Source organism: Mytilus galloprovincialis, chromosome 12 (genome assembly GCF_965363235.1).
Source record: "Mytilus galloprovincialis chromosome 12, xbMytGall1.hap1.1, whole genome shotgun sequence".
NCBI classification, from domain to species: domain Eukaryota; kingdom Metazoa; phylum Mollusca; class Bivalvia; order Mytilida; family Mytilidae; genus Mytilus; species Mytilus galloprovincialis.
Window position 1 is genome coordinate 69,753,007 of NC_134849.1, and position 26,095 is coordinate 69,779,101.

At 31.7% G+C, this 26,095-nt stretch overlaps 1 protein-coding gene and 1 long non-coding RNA gene across 2 annotated transcripts in view; one reads left to right on the forward strand and one right to left on the reverse strand.

Moving 5' to 3' along the window:
- LOC143054702 (uncharacterized) overlaps nt 1-26,095 on the reverse strand; it is a 107,171-nt gene that overhangs the window by 43,147 nt on the left and 37,929 nt on the right. The gene's annotated exons all lie outside the window — the stretch shown is intronic.
- Nucleotides 3,783-24,795, forward strand: LOC143053552 (uncharacterized). Its single transcript, XM_076226354.1, has 5 exons — nt 3,783-3,855; nt 17,653-17,733; nt 19,669-20,428; nt 20,990-21,198; nt 24,006-24,795. Exon 3 carries the CDS (start codon nt 19,855-19,857, stop codon nt 20,395-20,397), a length of 543 nt encoding a protein of 180 aa, XP_076082469.1. The 5' UTR covers nt 3,783-3,855; nt 17,653-17,733; nt 19,669-19,854; the 3' UTR covers nt 20,398-20,428; nt 20,990-21,198; nt 24,006-24,795.

Below are 26,095 nucleotides of genomic sequence, written 5' to 3' on the forward strand. Positions count from 1 at the left end.
TCGAAATTGCAATTTTGTTATTTAAAATATATTTCTGTTATACGCATTTTAAAATATAAAGATTTTCAAAAGAAAAACGAAGAAAATAATTGTATAAACTATGTTTTATGTTATATGCGACAAGCTTCAATTAAAAAAAAACGGGATTTTTAAGGGTGTCCCGCGTAACATGTTTCGTTTATTGTAACAACTGAACCATGATTTTTTTTTATCTTAACCATTAAATATCTTCAAAAACGGATTTTTCCATTGTCTAACAGAAATGTTTCTTCAGTCATTTACGCAATATTTTATGATGTTATTATATAATTCCATAGAAAAAATGCGTTCCATACAACTAAGATATTTCTGTCTCACTTGGAATTTTTAGGGGGTTTACAGTTTTGAGAGTTCCAAAAAATTAATCTAAAATTGAAAAAAAAGTTAGAATCTTTATTTCTACGTCAATGTTATTTTGCTGAATTTTCTAAATTTCCAGACAAATATCCTGTAAAATATAAAATGATGATTTATGGGCGATTTTTCAAAGGCTTACAATGTTGTCGCACTCCATTTTTTGACATAAAAACGAACTTAACTCAAATTTACGGCATTTCTTTTGCTTATCCGTGCTCTGATAAAATCGAATTTCATGATTTTTCGAAATGTTATTTTTCTTAATTTTCCAAAAATCAAAAATACATCAATTTCCTATAAATAATTTAAAATCACCGTCAATTTTTCGGATTCTTACTAGAATATCGCACCTGCGTAAAAACGACGTTTCAGACTCAATTTTGACGTAAACGTTACGGTCCGTGTATTAACACTTATCAATTCAAAGTTTTAACATCAATTCTCTGTAAGGATGACCCAAATTTAAAAATTAATGGCCAAATTATTTGTTTAAGAGTTATGTTTTTTTGGTTTAAATTAAAGGAATGAACCATGAGAACATAAAAAAGACCAACATTTGTATTGCCGTGGTCTTGTTGCCATGGAAACCGGGCAGTCTTTGGATGATATAGCCATTTTTGTGTATTTCAGCAAATGATCCGATATTGAAAGATAATTAGCAATGATTAGGCAAATTGATACTATAACTTCCACTGCAGCAGTTGTGTTCATGGTAATACCAGTGTAAAAAATCTTTAAAACAACATATTGACAAAATTTGAGTCTACTTTTTTAGATTTAAGGAGGCTTGAGGGTATAAAAATTTCAGAAAAAAATCAAACATTTGTTTTTCATTACAAATTTTATTTATTTCCTTTTGTAGTTGTTACCTTATCATATGGTACAAAAATCATTCAAAACAATCAATTCGTGTTGGCCCCAGATGACTTTAAAAATGTATACATCATTGAAAAAGTTCCAAATTATCTTCCCTTTAAAAAAATGCCATTTTTTGGCTCTAAAATTGAAATATCTTTTTCAACTCATCGGTGACCTATCTTTTTTAATATAATTTCCATATAAGCTGTACTTAAACTAAATTATTGTAAAATTTTAGCGATTTCTGTAATAAATTTCTTTTTTTTATTTCGATATTACCTTTATTTCTCCTATTACTTCAACAGAAAAAAAACGCCTTTACAAAAATGTATGCTTCTTTCGAAGGCAGATTGTGAGCGCAAATGAACGGTGACCCCACTTTTTTATTTTATTTTTCTATTAACTATAAGATAAAGTTCATTTATAGAAAAATATAGAGAAATCCTATATAAATGATTTAGACCCGCGAACCTCCTTAATTTTGAGCATGTTATTTACTCCAAAAGCAGAATTTCCCAACTATATCATTATGAAAAATGAAAGAAAGGTTGTTTTTTCATCAAACATATCCAAAAATATTTTTGGGGCAATAACTCTGAAAGCCACATACACATAGATTTTATTGATCCTTACCCGTATATGCAATGATTGCATTAGTCAGACCTTTTTCAAAATGATATTAAATATTCAAAATTTAAAGAAAATGATTCAGTTTTATTTTGTTAAACAATTTAAAACCAATTAGAATTGCTTATCTCCTTTGATATGTGTCTACAGTAATAAAGTACAGACTAAAGCTCCTGAACTTACTGTAGTGAGTTATGTCCCCTTTTTGGAGCTCTTCAGTAATAAGAGAGAGAAGATCTACACAAATGGCAGACACACTTACTTTGTCAACAACTAAAACATATTTTAACCATTATGAGTGAATGTACTTTCTTTAGGAAATTTACATCAATCAATTGTGATCCGGATACCCCATTAAATTTGAACAGTTTCAATCAACAGACTAAAACACAACTTTTTGCAGACCTAGGGCGTTTACATTGTGACTCCAATCCTCATGTCAGTCATCATGATATTGATAAAACTAACATTTGTCAAAACCATTTAAATTTGATTCACCAAATATCAGCAAACAGAAGTAGAAAACAATCTCGTGAGGTTCCAGAATCAATAAATGCACACAAGAAACAAAGTAGGAGCAAAAGAACGGCCATTTCTGCAGACAGAAAAATTGGGGTGGAACATGTTCCCATCATTTATAGAAATACTGGATGTTTTACCGGTTGGAACAGGTACGTAAAAATATGTAATACTGATAATAAAATGAAAAAGTTTCATGATATGTGTGTGATACTTTAACCTACAGAAATCTTTCTTAGAATAAATGCATCAATCAAAAACCAAACATTCAGGAGGATAGCTGCAAAAGCAGCAAAATCCTTAGCTCTTATACATGTCCTTGTTCCTAGACCATGGTCGCACATTGGCGGATCCTGGGGGTGGGGGGGGGGGGGGGGTCCGGGGGTTAGAACCCCCCTTTTTTTAACTGATTAATGCATTTGAATGGGGACATATAGTTGGAACCCCCCTTTGTCAGGGTTGGGGACCCCCTTTTCAAAATGTCTGGATCCGCCCCTGTCGCAATTACAAATGTTTTCAAATAGATAAAATCCATAGATCTATGTTTCACTAATAGTATGGTAAAAAATTATTATGACATAAGAGTTACATGTATGGTTCCAGAGCTAGCTGGAGGGTACAGTTTTATCAATGGGGGGGGGGGGTCCTTCATTTCTGTATTATATAATTTTAAGGACATTTTTCACTTATTATTATACTTTTTTCCCATTTTTATCCATTCTTTAAATTTTAGGACCTCAGTCATTATTCTCTATTCTTTTTTTAAGGTCTATTAATTCATATTTTTCTACATTTATTTTATATTCTGTAAACACCCTCATTCAGAATTCACAATACACATGATACAGCTCATTTCCATTATCAATTTTATAAAATATTATTTTATTTAAGACTTATTGCTTCCCTCTAATAAATATCAAATGATAGGACTCTAATTCAGCTGCTCTAATTTGGGACATGTACATGTATATAATGGGACAGGGATATTTTCCTTTTTTTATACTCAACATCTGCTAAAATATACCTTCTTCAATTTATCAGTATCAGGACTTAGGGAAAGAAAACATAGTATACAGTTAAATAATATTCAAAAGAAAAAAAAGGCAGACAAGCATTTGATTCAATTAAACAATAAGGTTATTCCATTTGTTTAATTATATATACATTTTTTTATATATATATGGTTCAAATGTTCACACAATTTACTCTGTCTGCATAGGGTTAATCTCTGCTGTGGTTGGAATAAAAAAAAACATTTTACAGTTAAAGCTTTTGTTCTAGACCTTTAAAACCCAATTATAGATAGATTTTATATTTTCCGATAGCTCAAATATATTGTAGAAGAAAATGACTAATTTGTTTACTTTTTACCTTACAGCTATATGCAGAAGTTGCAGAAAAAAACTGTTACCATCACAGCATACAGATATTACAGATGAAATACAGATAGAAGATGTAAATTTAATATATATATATATTTCTAAAGTTTATTGAGGTTAAATAAAACAATTCACTTAAACTGAATATTGAGCTACCTTATAGCTAATTTCCTAATGCATGTACATGTAGAGCAAAACTTTGGTAAGTTTGCTTGCTTTTTTTGTATATTGTACAATCATATTAGGATAACACACAATTAAATTCAAATATAATATATACAGGTTAAACTATGCCTATATATACATTGTTTAAAGATGTCAATCTTATTAACAAAGCTTGTATAAACAATTATACAAACAAAGCAAGCAAGCCAACCAAAGTTTTACTTTGCAAGCATTAGAAAATCAGCTGTAACTCCTTTTAGATTTCAGACATTGCACAAAAATAAGGATGTCATATTGCAATGGCATCATCATTCATGTTATTCTGACATTAATTATTTTTGAAACCGTTCTATCAAAGATTACTTGGTTGGCTTAGATTTTCTTCACTTTTCCTTTTTAACTTTTTTCCAAAATTGAAACTTTGTAATTTTTGAGAGTGCATGAAAGTTCATGTGGAACTAAATTGAGTGTACTAAGACATTGAAAAAGAAAATTCAACTATTCCGATTGAATATGTACTGATAACTATGTCTTTTGTTATTACTATACTATATATAAAAATATTAATTTTCGCGAACCATTTAGGTCACGGAAATTCCAAAATATGGCATCAGTAAGGAGAGTTGTACAAACAATGTAAATACACAGAACCCCATCCAAACTTGCTTTAGCTAATAGTATTCATCTTTTTCTATTTTATATGTACAAACAACATTCCATTTTTCTATAATTTCGATTAAAAAATTACAAAATCTAAGTTAAAATAGGTCGAATGCCCCAAATAAACGTTGTCTGATTGGTTGAAGTACTGTGGCGTCGATGATAAGCATAGAAAGCCTCGATGTAAAGCACACGCTTCACAGGAATAAGGAGAGTTTTACAAATAATGTGAATACACAGATCCTCCATCCTATTCATGTTTTGCTGAAAATGTTGCAGTGTTCATCATTTCTGTTTTGATTCTGCTAACAACATTCCATTTTTTCTATATTTCCGTTTTAAAGATGTGGAAACCCGTAATAAAAATAGATGGCCTCAATGATTTAAAAGCAACGCAAAAAATTCCGTTAATACGACCCTGAGTTCAACCGGGGTTATATAAACCGATTCACAAAAGATCTCCTTGCGCTCAAATGTAATTCTTAGTGAAGTATACGGGTAAATTCGTTTACGGAAATTTATACACACTTTATCATTAATATATTAACAGGCTTTTGTATATTCACGTTTTTTTTAAGCTCAACTTTAGTCAAATTCAATTCTATACATTTTTTTTTACGTAAAGCAATAGGAGTAAGAATATTATTTCGCGCCAATTTAACCAGCATCACCACCACCATCATAATTATTTACCGTTATCTTTGTGAAATTTCAGTTATATAGTTTATTAATTAGAGAAATTTTGGTAAGTATTACTTATTAATGTTAAGGTTCTACTGATGTATTTCTCTAGACCTTTTTGACGGTCAGTTTTATCCCATTTATCTCAATATTATCCCCGATGACAAAAATGTCAACCCGACCTATTCGTGTCAAAAGTGAAAATCGATCTGTTTGATGAACTAATTTCTTCATAAACTGTACATGCATTATTTCTGTATTATTTGATAACCAATCACATTCACGTTGCATGTTTGCATGATAATGGGTTATGTATTAGTGGATTGTAAGGGCGATGCAACATGTGAGGTCTGCGCGATCACGTGACATTATTATTTGTAAACAAACATGCTCCCCGTGTAACACGTGTCTGAATTATCCTTTCAAAGTGTTATGAATCTTTCAATCACTATTTTATGATATATTTTTCTGTTTTTAGGTTTGCATATCAGTAGTCAAAGTGAATTAGACATAGTTCTGAGTATTGTGGTTTTTTTTTTTTTTTTAAATTAGAACTTATAGAAGGTAAGTCTACATAACTTCATAAGTCATTATTTAACTCTGAGACTACTATAACACATTATAGTAGTCTCAGTTTAACTGAAGTCTAAAAAGATGACTCATCTTTCCCTCTTATTCTCCCTCTATTTTTGAAACCTGCATACCAAATAAAAGGGCATTTGCTCCCCTTCCCTGTCATTTCCCTTTAAATTTGCTCAAAAGTCATAGTCCATTTACAGTAACGACTGATTTGTGATTTTACCATCTTAACTGCAATTTTCATATTGAACACATTTGACCATTCAGTATGAGTTCCCATGTATTTTTGTCTTATATGAAGGAGGTTTTAGGTCATGTTTTCCTAAACACCTTATTGCTATTTGTCTGTCTGGATTGTTAAAACCACAAATTCAAATATCCATGAATATGCAAGTTTTCAACAATCCAGGAGAATTGACATCCACGAAAAATATAGGAATCCACAGTAAGATTTAGGTTTTGATAAATTTTGGAAATGACATTAGGAAGTTATAAAACTTTATTCTTTGAATATGTTTCAAGCATATTACATGCATGCTCGGCACCGCTTTTTATCAGGAATTTTATAATTTATAAAATTCAGGTTTTTTCCATTATAATAGGTGGATTTTCAAGTTAATGAGAAAAATGCTTTGTTCACTAATTCAGCAATGCTTTAACTGTTGTGAATGTGAGCTCCCTTCGGCTATTAATATTAGAATCTAGATTTACATCATTCATTTTCAATGTAAGAGTTCTCCTTTCATTCAAAAGGTAGATTTCCATGTTTGCTGGTCACTTGACTAGAAACTGCATTCAGTGATATTGTTTGTCTCAATTTACGCCTGAATTTCAGATTTTTCCTAATTACCAATCACTAAAATAAATGTCATTTAATACGTATTAAATCCATGTAGCATTGTATGTAACTATCATATTCATGTTTTTATTTGACATTATGAAAGTACTATTAAGATCCAGGATTCTGACTTGAATAAACAGTGTTTGTAACACACACACTGTGTATCATCGCCACCGGAAATTGGGTACTAACGAAGCGGAGAGAAATAGAAAAAAAAGTAAACAAGTTAAGAATTCATCCAATTTAAAGCATTTCTACTCATTTGATGAGGATGCCGCTTAAGAATTGATTTTCTGATATATAATTCTTTAAATTATTAAGCCGATAAGTACAAAATTAATACAAGATTTTGTGTAATACTCCAAAACTTGCCACTTAGTACCGGAAAATTTCGAGGTCGATCGTCCTCTGTCGCCCCATTCTGAAGATATTGAACTGTTTTTCATTATTTTTCCAAACACGTTTTTAGATTATTATAGTGTGGCATCATATTTACTGAAATTTGTTGTCAAAAAGATGTATTTTAAAGAATATAGACCATAAGAAATAAAGTCTAGTGTACGGCAACTTGCTCGTGTTGACAAATTTACTGTATGGCAACTTGTTTTCAACTGTATGGCAACTTGCTAATTATAGAATAGTTATTTACCGTCCTTTCAAAGAAAATGAAGTATTAAGTTCAAATATTTAAGGGGGGTGGGGTACCCTTTTATGTTCAACTGTTTTTGTCCTTTTCAAGGTTTTAATTTGTTTTAAATTGTTATTTCACTGATAAATTTTAAAAACTGTTAACTGTTTTTAACCCACTGTATGTAATCTGTTTTGTTAAAATTTGCAATGTTGTTAACTGTTTATTTGTTAACTGTTATTTACAAGAATCACATTAAAATTTGCTGTCCATCTCTGTTGCTTTCACAAAGGAGTGACAAACAGCATATATGTAACTGTACATATCTTTAAAAAATATTTGAGTATAGTAAATCCTTGATAAAATTGAGAATGGAAATGAGGAAAATGTCAGATAAACAGAAGCCCGACCAAATCATATATAGAAGAAACAACCCAACGCAACGAGAAAATTATGCACTAGGGTGTGGTGTTAATTCACAGATAGGACAAAAAACTTAGAATTAACACTCATAATTTTTAAACACCCTCTTTCCCTTCCTTCCTAATAAATAAGGCTTACTATTTGAGTTATGCATGTGTATATTTATGGAAAGAGAATCGTCCATAAATTTGATTTCCAATAGTAATAATGGTGAAATATAATCTTTTTTTTTGTGTAACCATGGCAACAACCAGCATTTATTTGATACCAAATATTGCAAAATAGGGGGTTGAACATGTCACAAAGATCTCAAAAATTTGGTCCGAAGGAAAATTTCAATCAATAAGAGTGATACCTTTCCTGAAACCATAGACATATATCTATCAAAAGTTAAAAAAAAAAATCATATGCATTTCTGCTGTTTTTTCCATAAAATTGAATTGAAAAGATCGAGCGTCAAATCTTTGTTGAAAAACAATACAAAATTTCTAGATCTATGGCGGTACGGATAGGAACGTATGGACGTTCAAACTGAAAAATGGCTTATAAAACATGCTAAAAACAATCTAAATGTTCATATAAACCCACTAGGAAGGATATACTATTATCCAAATATCCAAAATCAATTCAATTGTACAAAAACTTTCATATTTAGAAAATTCACCATGGCTATAATGCGAAACTAAACTTGTACTTGTGTATTGATATACCTGAAGCTGTCTCCTAAGTGAGCAATCATTTAACTACAAAAAGGGGGTAGAAGTTCAATGTTTGTTCTTGAAACATATAAATGAACCAAAATTTAAAAAATGAAATAAATACAAGACTATATACAAATGTAGCAAAGGTTACGGACATGCAGGTGCAACAAATGCGGCAGTGTTAAACATGTTTAGGGATATCTCATGCCCCTCTTTATACGTCTAACCAATGTAGTTATATCTGGCTTCTATTTGTAATGTATCCAAAACGTTAAAAGGAAAGGCCACTTCTTATCCAGCTGAAACCCTGGTCAGTCCTATGATGAAAATAATTGAGATGTATATGAAATGTTTGATAAGTTATATTGACCCAGAGTACCTAGACGGAATTGTGAAAAATAAAGTACCTTTTCAATTTGCAATTCGTAAAATAACTGAACAGTGTGGCCTGGTAGAAGAGGCCGAAAAATGAGGACTTGGTTCTCAAATTGATGTCAAATTGCTAGTCTAAGACTTCAGAAATGTAAAGATGGAGATTTTTATTTCAGCTCACAGTTCTTAATTAGGACTTGGAGATGTAATTCCTTTTAATAAAATCATGTAAGCAATGAGTCGTATGAAAAACCCTGACTGATATGTAACCATAATTTATAAGAGCCCCGCCCTATAGTATTCACTCATTCTGTGTGTTTTACTTTCCTACGTCATGACGATAACCCAAGTTGCTACGACTGATTGACATAAAACATTTACTCAACAATATACATAACCAGAAGAAGCCTCCCTTTTGCTTTTTGAAGCATTTTCGATTATTCATGACATAGTCCTTTTTCTTGGAGCCAATCACTCCGTCTGTTTTTCCATCCGTTCAATTGTCTGTCCATGTGTCAATAAAAAAAATATGGTACTTGCGTGTGTCTTCTGAAAATTAGTCAGCTTTATATAAGATTCCTTATGGAGCTTGGCATTTCTGCGACTTTGTACAGTGGTTTTCAAACTTTTGTATACATTGAAAATATATGCACTTCCCCTTTTCATTGCTTTTGAGTTCGTTTGGAAAAAGTAAATTAAAGTTGCTGTTAACTCTTATCAGCATTTAAAATTTGTTGTTAACAGTTTTTGCCAAAATCGAGGTGTTGTTAACATGTTAACGGACCCCCCCCCCCCATCTAATTATGCATTAGATAAAATGCATTTAGATAGAAATACCATTTGCTTCACAGCATTTAAGATGTATACAAATTATATATTTTCAAAAAGAAACAGACAAGAAAATTAATTCGAAATGCAATTCACGATTTTTTTCTCCTTACTTTCGATGAAAACAAAGTATTTTCTTAATTTTGTCTGTCCGAATTTTCGATCCTGTGGTTCGGTGATTTTCGTTGCTTCATCTCTATCTTATTTGTTGTTTTCATAAATTGTTTCAGTGTTACACTGTATATAAGTAAGGCCGTTAGTTTTCTTGTTGAGTCCTTCCACATTTTTCTGTCAGTGCTTTTTATAGCCGACTACAAGCTGAGACTACAAGCTGAGACTACTATAACTGTTATAGTAGTCTCAGCTATATAAGGTACGAGTTTTCGTAGGAGTTTTCGTTGTTGAAGGCCGTACGATAGCATATACTTTATTTTATCCTGATGGATAGTTATCTTATTTGCTATCATACCACATCTCCACTGTTTTTTTTAAAGCTAGCACCAACAAACGATGAATGGACGGTTTATTTTATTGAATTTACACTAAAACAAAAAGACAACAGTCGCTAGCAGTATAACAATATATAAATGTATTTAGGATAATATGGTTGAAAAAACCTTTTTGTACAAAATCGAAAAGCGGTACGCAACAGAGGCCTTCTGAACTGAATTAACGGCATGTATTTAATAATATTTGATAAGTTAGACATTTTGTATATTTATAAGCCTGTAAAGCTTTGATATCAACAAAATATCGTCACTTGATTTTATCTAAACAGTGATTAATTTCCTTTTAAAAATATGATATATTGCAAGACGCCGTACACACAAAAGTTGTTATTTTGCAATTCGCCGTACAACGTCCTGCAATTCGCCGTACAACAAACAAACAATGTTTTTGTCCATATTCTTTAAAAAACATGTTTTTGACAACAAATTTCAGTAAATATAATGCCACACTATAATAATCTAAAAATGTGTCTAGAAAAATAATGAAAAACAGTTCAATATCTTGAGAATGGAGCGACAGAGGACGATCGACCTCGAAATTTTCCGGTACTAAGTGGCAGGTTTTGGAGTATTACACAAAATCTTGTATTAATTTTGTACTTATCGGCTTAATAATTTAAAGAATTATATATCAGAAAATCATTTCTTAAGCGGCACCCTCATCAAATGAGTGGAAATGCTTTAAATTGGATGAATTCTTAACTTGTTTACTTTTTTTTCTATTTCTCTCCGCTTCGTTAGTACCCAATTTCCGGTGGCGATGATACACAGTGCACATGGCAGGCACGGATCCAGGGGGGGGTTAGGGGGGTTGGAACCCCCCTTTTTTTGGGACGATCAATGCATTTGAATGGGGACATGTAGTTGGAACCCCCCCTTTGTCCTTGGTTAGGAACCCCCCCCCTTTTTTAAATGGCTGGATCTGCCCCTGCATGGTTTTATCCGTTTCTTTCCCTTCCCTTAAAAGTATCTTTCAGTTTGAAACTACCTGACAATCATACTGAGTTCACACCTAATTTGAATTGGATTGCATTGACATTAACTAATTTGAATTAGTTTAATTCACATTTGAAACGGTTTACATTAACAAACACATAGTTCAAATGCGAATCGAATGCAAGTGAATTGTTTGTCTATCTATGGTCAACATGTTGGGGTATGACTATACCACTTTTACCAATTTTAAGAAACATTGTTGAATTTTATTTATGGAAGCTTACTTTTCATTTATATAAATTTAAGATTAATATTTCTGAGGTTATGGATTGTCTCTACTTATAAAGGGGGAGAATACCCAGTTATTTAATATATTTAATTAAATTGTATTGAGGCGCGTAGCTACCTATATGCCAACATGCAACTGCGTGCATATCAATTCAGCATGCAAAAAAATATCAAAATAAAATTTATAGCATTCAGCATGCAAAAAAAAATGTCAAAATAAAAATTTATAGCATTCGGTACGCAAAAAAAAATAATGTCAAAATAAAAATTTAAAGGAAACACAAATATGTTGTTTATAATAAACTAATCATTTAAAAATTGTATGTTTTTCGAATATCATAAATACAGTTGTGAAAATGAATAATCAGTCCCTTGCTTTAATGAAAATGAAAAATCTTGCTTCACTAGTGCAGAAAATGAATAATTTGTCCTCTTAGATTACAAAAATAAATAACTGATCAAAAACAAATCCTGCTGCCCCCTCCCCCAGAAAATCAAATGGTCGACCCCTAAGTCTATATATAGGATTTTTTTTTGCGACAAGTGCCTCAAACCATGTATTAAGATTTTTGGATAAAGGACCACAATAGGTAAAAGTCCAATTTAATATTAAATGTTTTAAGTTCTTAGACTACATTCATTCTGTGTCAGAAACCTATTCTGTTTTGACTATTTGATCACAATCCAAATTCAGAGCTGTATCAGGCTTTAATGTTGTGTCCATACTTGCCCCAACTGTTCAGGGTTCGGCCTCTGCTGTAGTATCAAGCTGCGCCCTGTGGAGCATCTGGTTTATTTGAAGGGTAGATGTTCCCGACCTGTTTATTAGTGGAATTGTGAATCAGGCCATTACTCTTCTCAATTGTATTAATGCATACTTTTCATGTTGGGACAGTTTCCCTCATTTTTGAAGGCTGTATGGTTGCCTATAATTGCTTTGTCATTTGAACATTTGTGGGTAGTTGTCTTATTGGCAATTTTATTACATATTTTAATTTTTATATGTATCCATCCTTTAGAAAAGTTGTTCCAAATGTAATGAATCCCCTCCAGGCTTGCCTTTATCTTCATTGGAACAATTTTTGGGATACGATTGCTTTCAAGCAATCTGTAGACTTATACTGGTGGCTCAGAGCATTGCCCTCACGTCAATCGTTTTATTCTAAACATTAAGGAACATCTCAGATTCTTATGATTGTCTTGCTTTAAAAGGTAAAAACAAACAAAGGGATTGAACTTTAACAACTTTCCTATAATGTTCTTTTCATAATCTTCATTTTTGATAATTCCCTTGACTTATATGCGTGTTTTTAACAACAAGGAAAATCAGAATTGAGCAGTATTTATATTTAGTGTTTTTATAAATTTAGAAACATGTTAGAGGGAATTCCCAGTTTTGATAAAATGCGAGAGTTCTCTGAATTCCGATAAATCTATTTCTGTCATATAAGAACTGAAGTGGAGTTTTTCTTATATTTTACCTTTATGAAGGTACCTTTTGAGATTGTACTTCCATAAAGAAATAGAGAACTATCTAGGTCGTTTAATAAACATTTAATATACGTTCTTGCTCCAGGTTTTTTTTGGAAATTATGCGCATGGGTATAGTTTTCTTGACTTCGAGGGGTTTTCGATTGAATGGTTGCTCTGGATTCCCCACTCAATTAATTTTTAACTCATGGGATCTTTTCTATGTATGTCTGCTATTGAAGGTTATTATTGTTGCATAATTTTAAATCATATGCATCATTTGAATTAAAATAAATATAGTCCACATCGTAGAACACCCCTTCAGGCGAAATGGAGTCTTCCATATTATTGTTTCGAGTTGTCTCCCTTCCGGAAGTAACTTCCGTGAATTCTGAATCAAAACAATACATTGAGTATTAGCTCGTTCTGTCAATAAAGTGTATTATATTAAAAACGATCGCAATTTAAACCGATAAATGTGTACGGAAAAGAGTCATGATCACTGACCAAAAGGAAATTAAATATTTAAAGAGTTAGGAATTGGGTTCCTCCTAGAATTAACGTAGGAAAATAGGTGATAAGATACGAAGTGAAATACCTTCTCTCACTCTGTCAGAGTCTCAGTGACTGCTGTGGAAAGTAAACTTGGAATTGATAGTACAAAAATAAAACGCAATAGGCCTAATTGCATTGTTCATACACTTTTATCCGGGATTGGCTATTTTGTAACTATTTTACATGTGCAGTTGAATTAGTTTTGAAAATAATATTATCCAGCTACATGTATACATGTACATGTGTCAACGAAACAACGGCAATCGTATCCCTCAGAGCAATCTGCTCTTTGATTTTTTTGGGGGGAGGGTTCCAAACCAGTTGTTTATAAGTTGCAAATCAGGCCATTACTTTTCTTAATTTAATTGTTGCTTACTTAACATGTCTAGACTGTTTTTTTTCCTCACTTTTTAAGGCTGTATGGTTGTCTATAATTACTTTGTTATTTTAACCTCTGGAAAGCTGTCTCATTGGAAATTATACCACATATATACAGATTTTTATATGGATTGTAGACCTGAAAAAGATTTTCAAAGTTGAATATGCTGCAAACTTCAAACAACCTACTACTTATTTACCATGCATGTCTATCATGAAACTTTTGATCAGAACTATATATAAGTGATTTCACCATTTCTTCATATGTGTACCACTATCAATCAACAGAACAAATGCAAATTATTTTTTTAATATTTGCATATGGTTTCCTTTAATTTCTCACATCTATTTTATTTGAATTTAGGGAAATAAGTATTATGTATATAAACAAATCTCATGTCGATATATAACATGTACAACAATCAAACATCAACCCACACCAAACTGGCTGTAGTTGAAAAACATCAAAAGGGAAAATACAGTGAAATTTGGAGAATTTATATTATCACATGTACATGCATTTGAAATATATTTAAAATATTTTTTTCAAATTTTTTAGTTTTAGGTTCCACCTAGCTACCATATTAGAAAACTGGGATTTAAACGCTAGTCTATTAGAGGGATATTTCCAGTGGCAAATCCAGAAATTTTCATAAGTGGGGGCCCACTCTGATCATGCTCCAGTGGTTCTCTAAATAATCAACCATTTTTTTTCCAGACAAGGGGGGGGGGGGGGGGGGCTCTTAATTCACCTTTGATTTCATTGGTTGTAATTTTTATTTTATCATGAATCAGATTTGAACAGGACTTGGGGAATGAAGGTAAAGACCGAATGTCAGTTTTAGTCTTATATATGTACTTTAATTTTAGTCTTACATGTATTTTTGTGTACATATATCACTGATTTAGTGGCGATGGTGAATAGCTATATATATATATATAGACACTGACAAGTCTTAGATAACATTTTATAGTTTTGAATGTTTCTTCATCAGTTGACTAAAATTAGGTGGAGGTATGTTTTTATTTCCAACAGAGGGGCACTCATGCTCAACCTATATCAGTTTGTGCATGAAGCGATTGATAGTTGCCAGACACTGAATGATTATACCACAAATTTGTGAAAGTTTTAACCTATGCATATATACTTTAAATACGATAAAAAAAAATCATGTCTTTTTCAGGACTTCTGATCCAACCATGTAGAATGGCATGTTATTGAGATATGGTTCTGGTTGATGGGTGTTCATGAAGGACCTGTAGTACAAAGTATATCACTGGATTGAGCTCTCTGTCAAAGTGTATTATTAAAGTGCTTTGCTTTGAGCTCGGTTCATTGTTATGCAATTCATTCTTTGTGAAATAAAGATTTTACAGACAACTCTCATGTACAAGGATGTCTCCAAGTATTATCATTTCTATGTACAATGTAAGTAACAGGGAGATAAAAGCATTTTTTGTTTGTTTGAACCAAACATTATTTGTCCATTGACCAAATTTGTTTTGCTTTCACCAGCTTTGAAGGAGATATTATCAAAGAATTGATAGAAAACAGCACAGAAGCTTACTTTCTAGCTCATCAGGCCCAAGCATCATGTTAGGCATTGTCATTACTGAAAACCAATAAATGTCTTCTAATCTGAGGATCAATTCAACATTTTAAAGTGTTTTACTAATGATACTGACAAGCCACCACAAAGATATACTGAGTGCCAATGAAAACGCAACACTTTTGTTTTTCAAAAAAGTCTGATAATTTTTATTTATTTTATATTAGAACTTTGTAAAATTGGTTGAAAATGACTTTAAAGACAATTGTCGACAACTTTACGGTTGGGTGATTTTTGGAACAAATGCGAAGTAAGGGTTATTTTGAACGGACATAAACCGAGTTCACCGCTTTTCAACATACGCACCATTTTCACGATTTTGTCATTTAAAGCTTGGCTAATGTCATGAATTTTCCCGCCCTTATTGTAAGGAAACTGCAATAAACATCTGAGTAAATGCCAGGACTTTCTGACAACCAGTGACATGCAGTTTCGGGCATGATCCAATGAAGCCTTTCACAGCATACAATAACCCAAATCATCCACAAATTCAACAAAAATGGATCAGTTAATGATAAGCCACATCCCGGGGTTCAAAAAGCAAGAAACGCTCAGCAAAACCGATACATTTGGTCTTAAACATATCCGATATCGACTCTGATGGATGTCCAAAGGTCACGTGAGTTCAATGGTGGTCACGGTAGATCCTATGGAGCAATTTCAGTAAAGCACCAATTGCGCAGAAATTCAACGGTTAAAGAGGACCACAGCCGACATTTAAACGGCCGTCTGGTGTAAACATCGAATTCTGTAGACCAAAAATCATTCATTATGTACCTAAAATCGTCAGTGGTGGTTACATGGACATTTGACACCCGCCTTGGCCAAAAGTCGTGCGTTTCGCCAGATTTAGGTCTGATAGAGCAAATTTTGCATCAGATTTGACATGGTTTAGACGATGAAAACCACCACCAATATCATAAAGTCAGCTTGAGTTTGCTTTACAGGACAAGTGGAATAACATTCCTCGAGATTACATTAAACGTCCCGGATGATCAATTCCACGGCGCTGTCGAGATTGCGCTGCACAACGGGGTTGTAACATTTTATGTTAGGACTGTGATTTGATGATTCGACATTGGATGTTTCGTTTATCTATTGCGCCCGAAAGATGACAATGAAACATTTTTGTTTGATATCGATCTATTGTTAGAATTGTTAATTTTCAAGAATAATTCATTTTGAAAGATTACGATTTCTAATATAAATTTTATTTTTGAAAAACCAAGTGTTGCGTTTTCATTGGCACTCAGTATATATAAATAGAACCATACAAATAGTTAGCAAATACATATAAAAAAAGATGTGATATGATTGCCAATGAGACAATTCTCCACAACAGACCAAAATGACATAGAAATTAACAATTACAGGTCGCCGCACAACCTTCAACAATGAGCAAAGCTAATGCAGCATAGTCAGCTATAAAAGGTCTTGAAATGACAATGTGAAACAATTCAAAGGAGAAAAATAACAGGCTTATTTATGTACAAAAAATAAAGAAAAAACGAATATGTAACACATAAACAAACGACAACCACTGAATTACAGGCACCTTATATCATGTTCTCAGATATCATCTCCCAATTTAAAAAAATCACGAAAAATTGAACCTATTATGTGTTGCTCTTCTAGCTATAAAATGTATCCAAAAAAAAAAGATGTGGAACATATTCTATCATAATCATTTGGTAACTAATGCAATTAGTGTCTCTTCCATGCCTGTCTTGAACATAAAAACTAAACTAAATATAAAATAAACAATACTCCTAATGCTCCGGTTGGTTGTCATCGTGCAACACAGTTAATAACACATATAGGAAAATCATAGAACTACATTTATCATAAAACACTGTCAAACATCCAAACATACTATCCACACTCATCTGTGTCCACACTTGTCTTATTTACAATAAATCATTTAGCATCCTAAATTTAATTGGACTGATTTATTTTGTACTATATTCAATGTATTTATAACTTTGTTGGTTTGTGTTTCAAGCACAGAAAATACAAGGACACATTATGAATTGTTAAACTTAAATGCCTATATATATGTAGACAATGATAGTGTATAATTGACTTGACATACAAAGTTTGAAGAATATATGGGACGCTCTGCAAAATATACATTCAACTCATTTTGACTGCTCAAATAGAACGAGTGCAGTATAAATTTTAGTAGGTAAACAAAAAGTGAAAATTTATAATTAATTTAAAACATCTTATTTGTAAAATTTGTTTTTCAGTGTACTGAACCAGCTGTTGAATTTGACCTAGATAATGGAAGGAAAAGTGGAGGATTGTCATCAAAAGAAACAACAGAAGAAGTAAGTAGAAAACAAAATGTACACTTCTATCAGAACATGTTTTATTCCCCGCCTGATGAATACTTGAAGATTTTTTTTTGATATTTGGTATAATTGTTTTTTTATGACAAGTTACAGAGCAAGTTCAAATTTTGTTCTGGTCTGATGATTTTAGTTTTATCATGACATATTACAGTCTTACAGATCAAGTTCAAATTTTGTTCTAGTCTTATCTTTTTGAGCAGAGTTATGGTCCTTGGACTTTTCACTTTAATAATCAGTTTTCAAACAATGCTTGTTTAAGTTTTGAAATTCAAAATGATCATCGTAACACTAATATCCTATAAAATCATTGGACTTTCAAATTCAAATATTAAACTAGTGGTCATGAACATTGTTTTTTCTTCATTAAAATTAGCATAAATGTAATCACTGTGTTTAATATTTGATATGGGTCATGATCATTAAACAACAGAATTGGTTATAATTCAATGAGAGAATTGGTTTTCATAAATACTCCTGAAAAATCAATTAAAAGAAGTGGTCACAGGCTTTATTTTCAACACACAAATTGTCATATCAAATTCACAATAATTATCTGCCCTTGATTTTAATTCTTAATTTTTTTTATTTAAATCACTTTGACTTTAGGACACCAAATGTTTTGATTGGTTAATCTTTTAATTCAATTTTAAGATGTTTCTGTTGTTTATTTAATAAAATAGGTAAAAAATTATTGAACCAAAAAAGTATTTTTGCAACATACCAAGAAGTGGTGGTCTGAAAAAGACACCTGATCAATTTTAAAGTTGTCACAATTCTTATAATGATGAAGGATAAAGGAAAGTAAGATAAGTTTCTGAGTTTCTGATTGCATAATATGTAACTTGCATTTATTTGTAAGCATGAAATATAAAATAATATATAATGCATGGAAAAACAAATATGAATATACAATGTATTAGCCATTTCATTGTGATTGAAGATGGCAAATATGAAGAAAAAAAATGGTAAAAACTGAAATTTTAGTTAAATTTCAACCAATTTTTTATGGAGGCATAAATAGCTACTTAGAATGAATTCTCAATGTCAAATATTGGGTAAAAAGTTTGATTAAAAGGCCAAGTGAGCTTTTCTCATCACTTGGCGTCTGTCGTCCGTCGTCGTCGTCGTTAACTTTTACAAAAATCTTCTCCTCTGACACTACTGGGCCAAATTAAACCAAACTTGGCCACAATCATCATTGGGGTATCTAGTTTGAAAATGTGTCCGGTGACCCGGCCAACCATCCAAGATGGCCACCATGGCTAAAAATAGAACATGGAGTAAAATGCAGTTTTTGGCTTATAACTCAAAACCCAAAGCATTTAGAGCAAATCTGACATGGGGTAAAATTGTTTATCAGGTCAACATTTATCTGCTCTGAAATTTTTAGATGAATCGGACAACCCGTTGTTGGGTTGCTGACCCTGAATTGTTAGTTTTAAGGAAATTTTGCTGTTTTTGGTCATTATCTTGAATATTATTATTGATAGAGATAAACTGTAAACAACAATAATGTTCAGCAAAGTAAGATTTACAAATAAGTCAACATGACCGAAATGGTCAATTAACCCCCTTAGGAGTTATTGTTCTTTTTAGTCAATTTTTAACAATTTTCATAAAATTTGTAAATTTTTACTAACATTTTCCACTGAAACTAATGGGCCAAGTTCATTATAGATAGAGATAATTTTAAGCAGCAAGAATGTTCAGTAAAGTAAGATGTACAAACACATCACCATCACCAAAACACAATTTTGTCATGAATCCATCTGCTTCCTTTAATATTCACATAGACCAAGGTGAGCGACACAGGCTCTTTAGAGCCTCTAGTTTTTTTTAAGGAACAAATTTTCAGAAACAAGTTTTTTATTTTTGGATTTTAATTTGAATTCATGTACATTTCTTTTTCAGACTGAAACATTGTTATCAGATACAGAGACGTCAGAAGCTAACACACAACAATCTCAAGGTAGTTTATTCAATCCAGAGAATTTTTCCCAGGAAACAAACAACCAAAATGACCATGAAGAAAATAATAATCCACTGACATCTTTAAATGCTTTCCTAAATACTGTAAATTTAAGTCCTGTTCAAAGAATGCGTGTTTCATTGTCTAATGCTGGTGAACGCACAAGACGACGATATATATCTAAAGCAAAAGCATGTATTTCTGCTGTACTTAATACTATTTGCCCAGGAGAAGAACAGGAGCTTTATGAAAACTTATTTTCAATAGAAACCGTGGTTGATGAAGATCTGGAAGAAGCTATTAAACAGGCGTATGAGAATTCTAATACATGGACTTCACAGAGACAATTACTTTCTGTCATTGCCACAAATAAATCGTATAACTTTATTAAAAAACTCATTCCAAGTGTATCCTATTACCGCTACAAAATAGCAAAAAGACATGGTCTGAAATATGGAGTGGGTTGTCCAGTACCTTTTGATTCAAAGTATCGTCAAACAGTTGAGCCTGAGAGAATTGAAAGCTTTGTAGATTTTATAACCTCCTCTGAAGTAATAAAAGACATGCCATTTGGAGAAAAGAAGATGAAACTGTCATCAGGAAAAGTTATACCAACTCCAAATGTGATACGCTGTATAGCCCCAGCAGCTATTGTGAGGCAGTATGATTAGTATTGTGAAGAAAACGACATTGAAAAACTAGGTAGTTGTTTATCAGTTACAAGCAATATAAGATAAGCATATAAGTGATTACTTTTGTTTTTGGCACTAAATAATGATTTTCGATACAATTCAAAAGATTGTCTAAGAATTATTTCAAAACTTAGATTAAGTAAGAATACAAATTTTGTGTCATTTTGTAGAAATATGTTTTGTTTGATTTAATGTTAAAAAAGCAGAAATGAATTTTCCCACATGACCCACCACCTAACTGCAAAGATACATCTACATACACATTTAGCAAAGTCAATGATGAGTTTAATGTAGGTCAAAATCACCTCCTTGTGTTTGCATCATAAACTTTATCATTTGAATAATATTTAAACAAGTTTAGATGACTGTATTGCTTATAGGTATCTAGGTTTGTATTTATTTGACAAGTTAGGAATAAGTCTGTCATGAAAAAAGGACATAAAGGACAGTGTTTTACTAGTTTTTGATAAATATATGTTCTTTTTATTAGATTCATGTACCTGGTTCTGGTTTGTTCACTTCACAGGTAACATTTAATTTTACTTATTTGTAAATATATAATGTTTTACAGGTCACAGTACTTTGTACAGAATAATGCAAGTCTGTCCAGCTTCAGTACAGAAATCCATGGAAGGTTTAGACTATTTTGTGGTAGAGGGTGGTAGAAATTTTGAGGACTTACTTTGGGTTATAACTCAGCTTCGCCTATGTAAAGAAGAAATGGACCAAATGACCAAAGATCTCTCTGAATGCAAGCAGTACTTGAAGCATGATTTTAAGGTAACACATCTTTTGTCTTGTCTCTTTTGAGATTCAGGAGGATTTCGCTATATTTTTCTATAAATGAACTTTATTATATACCAAATAGATAAATAAGATAAAAAAAAATAAGACAATGCATTCTGCCTTTGAAATAAGCATACATTTTTTGTGAAGGTACTTTTTTTCGGTTGATAAAAAAAATAAAAAATAGGAGAAATAGTGGTAATATCGAAATAAAAAAAGAACTAAATGAAAGGAATCGCTTGAAAAATAATAAAAATATAGGTAACCAATGAGTTAAAAAAGATATTTCAATTTTAATTTAAAAAAATGGCATGTTTGCACAAAAGAGAGATAATTTGGAGCTTTTTTCAATGACATATATACATTTTAAAAGTCATCTTGGGCCAAAATGAATTGATTTTTTTGGTTGATTTTTGTACCATATGATAGAGTGCCAATTAATAAAGTAATAAATAAAATTTGTAATAAAAATAAAATGTTTAAATTTTTGCAGAATTTTTTGTACTTAACTACATAACATGAAGCTTTTTTTCGCTTTTATTGCCACATTTGGTTCAATCTTCACTTGATGTCTGGTCTTTAAATTACAATTCACCTGCTTAAAAAAAATACGATAATTTAGGAATTCATGAAAAAATACCAGGAACATGAACTGAAATTGCCCAGAAAACTAACTTTAATTTTCAACCATCTAATTGACCACAGGTGTGCTTAATCTAAAATAGTGTATAAAACTAACCTCTGATATTATTTGATACTAGAAATAATTTCATATGATTGGTATGACCCATCTAGGGGCATTATGTTTTACAGTCTGTCTGCCTTTCATACATCTGTCTGTCTGTCCCACTTCAAGTTAAAGTTTTAGGTCAATATTGTTTTTTATTGAAATTGAAGTAAAATCAACTTGAAACTTAGTACACATGTTCCCTGAGATATAATATTTCTACTTTAAATGCAAAATTAAGAGTTTTTATACGACCGCAATTCAATTTTTTGGTCGTATATTGGTATCACGTTGACGTCGTCGTCTGTGTCGTCGTCGTCGCCCAAATACTTTTAGTTTTCACACTCTTACTTTAGTAAAAGTGAATAGAAATCTATGAAATTTTAACACAAGGTGTATGACCACAAAAGGAAGGTTGGGATTGATTTTGGGAGTTTTGGTCCCAACATTTTAGGAATTAAGGCCAGGGGCCAAAAAGGGCCCAAATAAGCATTTTCTTGGTTTTCGCACTATAACTTTAGTTTAAGTAAATAGAAATCTATGAAATTTTGACACAAGGTTTTAACCACAAAAGGAAGGTTGGGAGTTGAGGTCTGAACAGTTTAGGAATTAGGGGCCAAAAAGGGGCCCAAGTAAGCATTATTCTTGGTTTTCGCACCATAACTTTAGTATAAGTAAATAGAAATCTATGAAATTTAAACACAAGGTTTATGACCACTAAAGGAAAGTTGGGTTTGATTTCGGGAGTTTTGGTCCCAACAGTTTAGGAATAAGGGGCCCAAAGGGTCCAAAATTTAACTTTGTTTGATTTCATCAAAAATTAAATCATTGGGGTTCTTTGATATGCTGAATCTAACTGTATGTAGATTCTTAATTTTTGATCCCGCTTTCAAATTGGTCTACATTAAGGTCCAAAGGGTCCAAAATTAAACTTAGTTTGATTTTAACAAAAATTTAATCCTTGGGGTTCTTTGATATGCTGAATCTAAAAATGTACTTAGATTTTTTATTATTGGCCCAGTTATCAAGTTGGTCCAAATTGGGGTCCAAAGTTAAACTTTGTTTGATTTCATCAAAAATTGAATAATTGGGGTTCTTTGATATGCCAAATCTAACTGTGTATGAAGATTCTTTATTTTTTGTCCCGTTTTCAAATTGGTCTACAGAGTCCAAAATTAAACTAAGTTTGATTTTAACAAAATTTTATTTCTTGGGCTTTTTTGATATGCTGAATCTAAACATGTACTTCGATTTTTGATTATGTGCCCAGTTTTCAAGTTGGTTCAAATCAGGATCCAAAATTATTATATTAAGTATTGTGCAATAGCAAGAAATTTTCAATTGCACAGTATTGCACACTAGCAAGAAATCTTCAATTGCACAGTATTGTGCAATAGCAAGAAATTTTCAATTGATTGGAGTTATCTTTCTTTGTCCAGAATAGTAGCTGAATCAACTTAAATCATTGTTTTATACAATATACAATGTATATTCACTTTCACTACCAACTGATAAATTAAAATAATCTTTACCATTCAGTGATAACAAGCATGTTTTGTTACATTTTAATATTTTATGATGTATTTAAATGAGTAGTTATTGTTGCAAACTTCATTAGAAATTTGAATTGAGAATTGAGAATTTTCATAATTAAAAGAAAATTTCTTCAAACATTTTTTTGAGAGGATTAATATTCAACAGCATAGTGAATTGCTCAAAGGCAAAAAAAATATTTTAAGTTCATTAGACCACATTCATTCTGTGTCCGAAACCTATACTGTGTCAACTATTTAATCACAATCCAAATTTAGAGTTGAATCAAGCTTGAATGTTGTGTCCATACTTGCCCCAACCATTCAGGGTTCAAACTCTGCGGTCGTATACAGCTGTGCCCTGCGGAGTATCTGGTTACCTAATTTAATGGTCCATTGAACATAGAAAATGAAGGATAAAGGATAAAGGATATTCGATTAAAAAAAAAGAATTAAAAAAGTGATTATCATCCAAGTATGCATGAAAATATTAGGATTCCAAATAGCAGATTTAAAATTACCAAATGTTTTATTTTCATTAGATACACCTTGAAGAGAAGACTGATATCAAAGACCATTGCATGACCTTCTCCCTGAATGACAAAGATCTTCATTTTAGAAATGAATGCTGTGATCATCAACATTTAAGTGGTTGTCCTAAATGTTTGCAGCTGTCAGATTTGCTAGATGAAATAAGGAGAAGGGTTCAAATACTGGAAACTGAAAATATTGAAGATTTGTATGATGAAATATTGTTCAAAACTTCCAATGCAATTGACAATATTGTGGAATGGAAAAAACACATTGTCCGATCAAAAAATCAACTACGTGCTAAAAATCATGTCATTTCTTTGCTTGATGGATCCAAAGCAATTGTCATGTTAGATTGGGCAATGAAATTTCTGTCTCGAAAATTCAGAGAGGGACAAACAGACTGGTTTGGTAAACGTGGGGTCAATTGGCACATTGCTGTATGCTTGATTAATGGTGAAAGTGGTCTTCAAGCAATGACATATGTTCATCTCTTCCCAAGTCCAGTTGCTCAGGATGCATTTACCACAGCATCAATTTTGTGTGATATTGTTTCTGATTTATCAACTCTCAAGCCAGAAATCAAAGATGTTAGCTTTTGGTCAGACAATGCTGGGTGTAATAAAAGCACACTCACACTAGCAATGATATATGCCAATCTGGGACCTATATTATCATCCTATAATTTCTCAGAAGCCCAGGATAGAAAAGGAGCCTGTGACAGGAAAGCGTCTCATATCAAGGCTGAGATTAAAAGATATGTAAATGAAGGACAAAATGTTTTGGATGCAAATGACATGAAAAAGGTATTCTTTTAATATGTATTTTGCTTTTAAGTTATGTTCTAGATTAAGATTGTACGTGAGGTTAAGTAATTTACCAAAAAGACAGCAACTAACAATACAAAAACTTAAATGTGTATTTACAAAATTATTGTCCAGTTTAAAGCCTCAACACAAAATAAAGGTCGTCTGGAACAATATATTTCACCTCACTTACTGGCAGACTTGTCTGGTAGGCCACCTGATTACCTGCCGGCTGTAGTATAGAAAGATCAGTAATACATAGCTTGACATCGGAAGTTCAGAGAAAATAGGGGTAATAAAACAGAAAGAGGCTGTCAAGTGTTTAAAATTAACATTTACTAATGCAAACATTCAACCACCATAGCTAATTTAATTAAAAAATGAATTTTTATTACACGCAATTGATTCAAGAAACAACAAAAATTACAAATGTAAAATTGTGGAAATTGATGGAAATGTCCTGAAACCATCCCGTATGAGAATATTAGGAGGATTCCGCTTAAAAATAGCAGGAACCCAGGCGGAATCCACCTAAAAATTAAGACTTATAGACGGAATTAAGGCGGACATGAAATATTGAAAAAAATCCGCCTGAAGTATCAAAGACCTTAGGCGAAATATTTACTACTTTCCTGTTGAGTTAACAGGATTTCTTTAGTAAAAGAAATATCATAGACGGAATGCTGGACTTAGTATATTTGTTCAAGTTTGTTAGGAGGAAATTGGACTTAAAAGATTTTGTTCAAATTTATCAGGTGGGAATTGTACTTAGAAATTTTTTCTAACTTTTGAGGCAGAATTGTTCTTTTAATTTTTTTTTCAAATGAAAATGTATCATTACTGATGAGAGAGTGCATGCATGGTGATTATTTGGGCCATAAAGCCAGTATTTGTACCCCCCTGAAATCCAACATATTTAATATTTTTATATTTAAAGAGTCTTAAAGATGGCATAATAAATTCAATTAAATTCAAATTGTGATAGCATTGTTAGGTAATTTATAACTTTATGTTATGTGTTGCTATTTATATACATTTAAACATATAAAAAGTGACTAGAATATATATACTTATTTCACTAACAGTGATAACAATAACTTGTTTTTGAATTTTCCAACATAGGAATTGCAGGTTAAATTAATTTATTTTCAAGTACAATTAATTATTAAGTGTATCTCTATTTAATTAAGTAATAATCATGATAATACACAAATAGTATTTCCATGCAGTCTCTTTCTTATCAGTTAGTGATAGAAATGTTATGTAGGTCCCCCATCTGTTTTCCATTTTCCTCT

What these genes read in the sequence shown, in the direction of transcription:
- LOC143053552 (XM_076226354.1), top strand. Translation starts at nt 19,855, where the DNA reads ATGCGTGTTTCATTGTCTAATGCTGGTGAACGCACAAGACGACGATAT.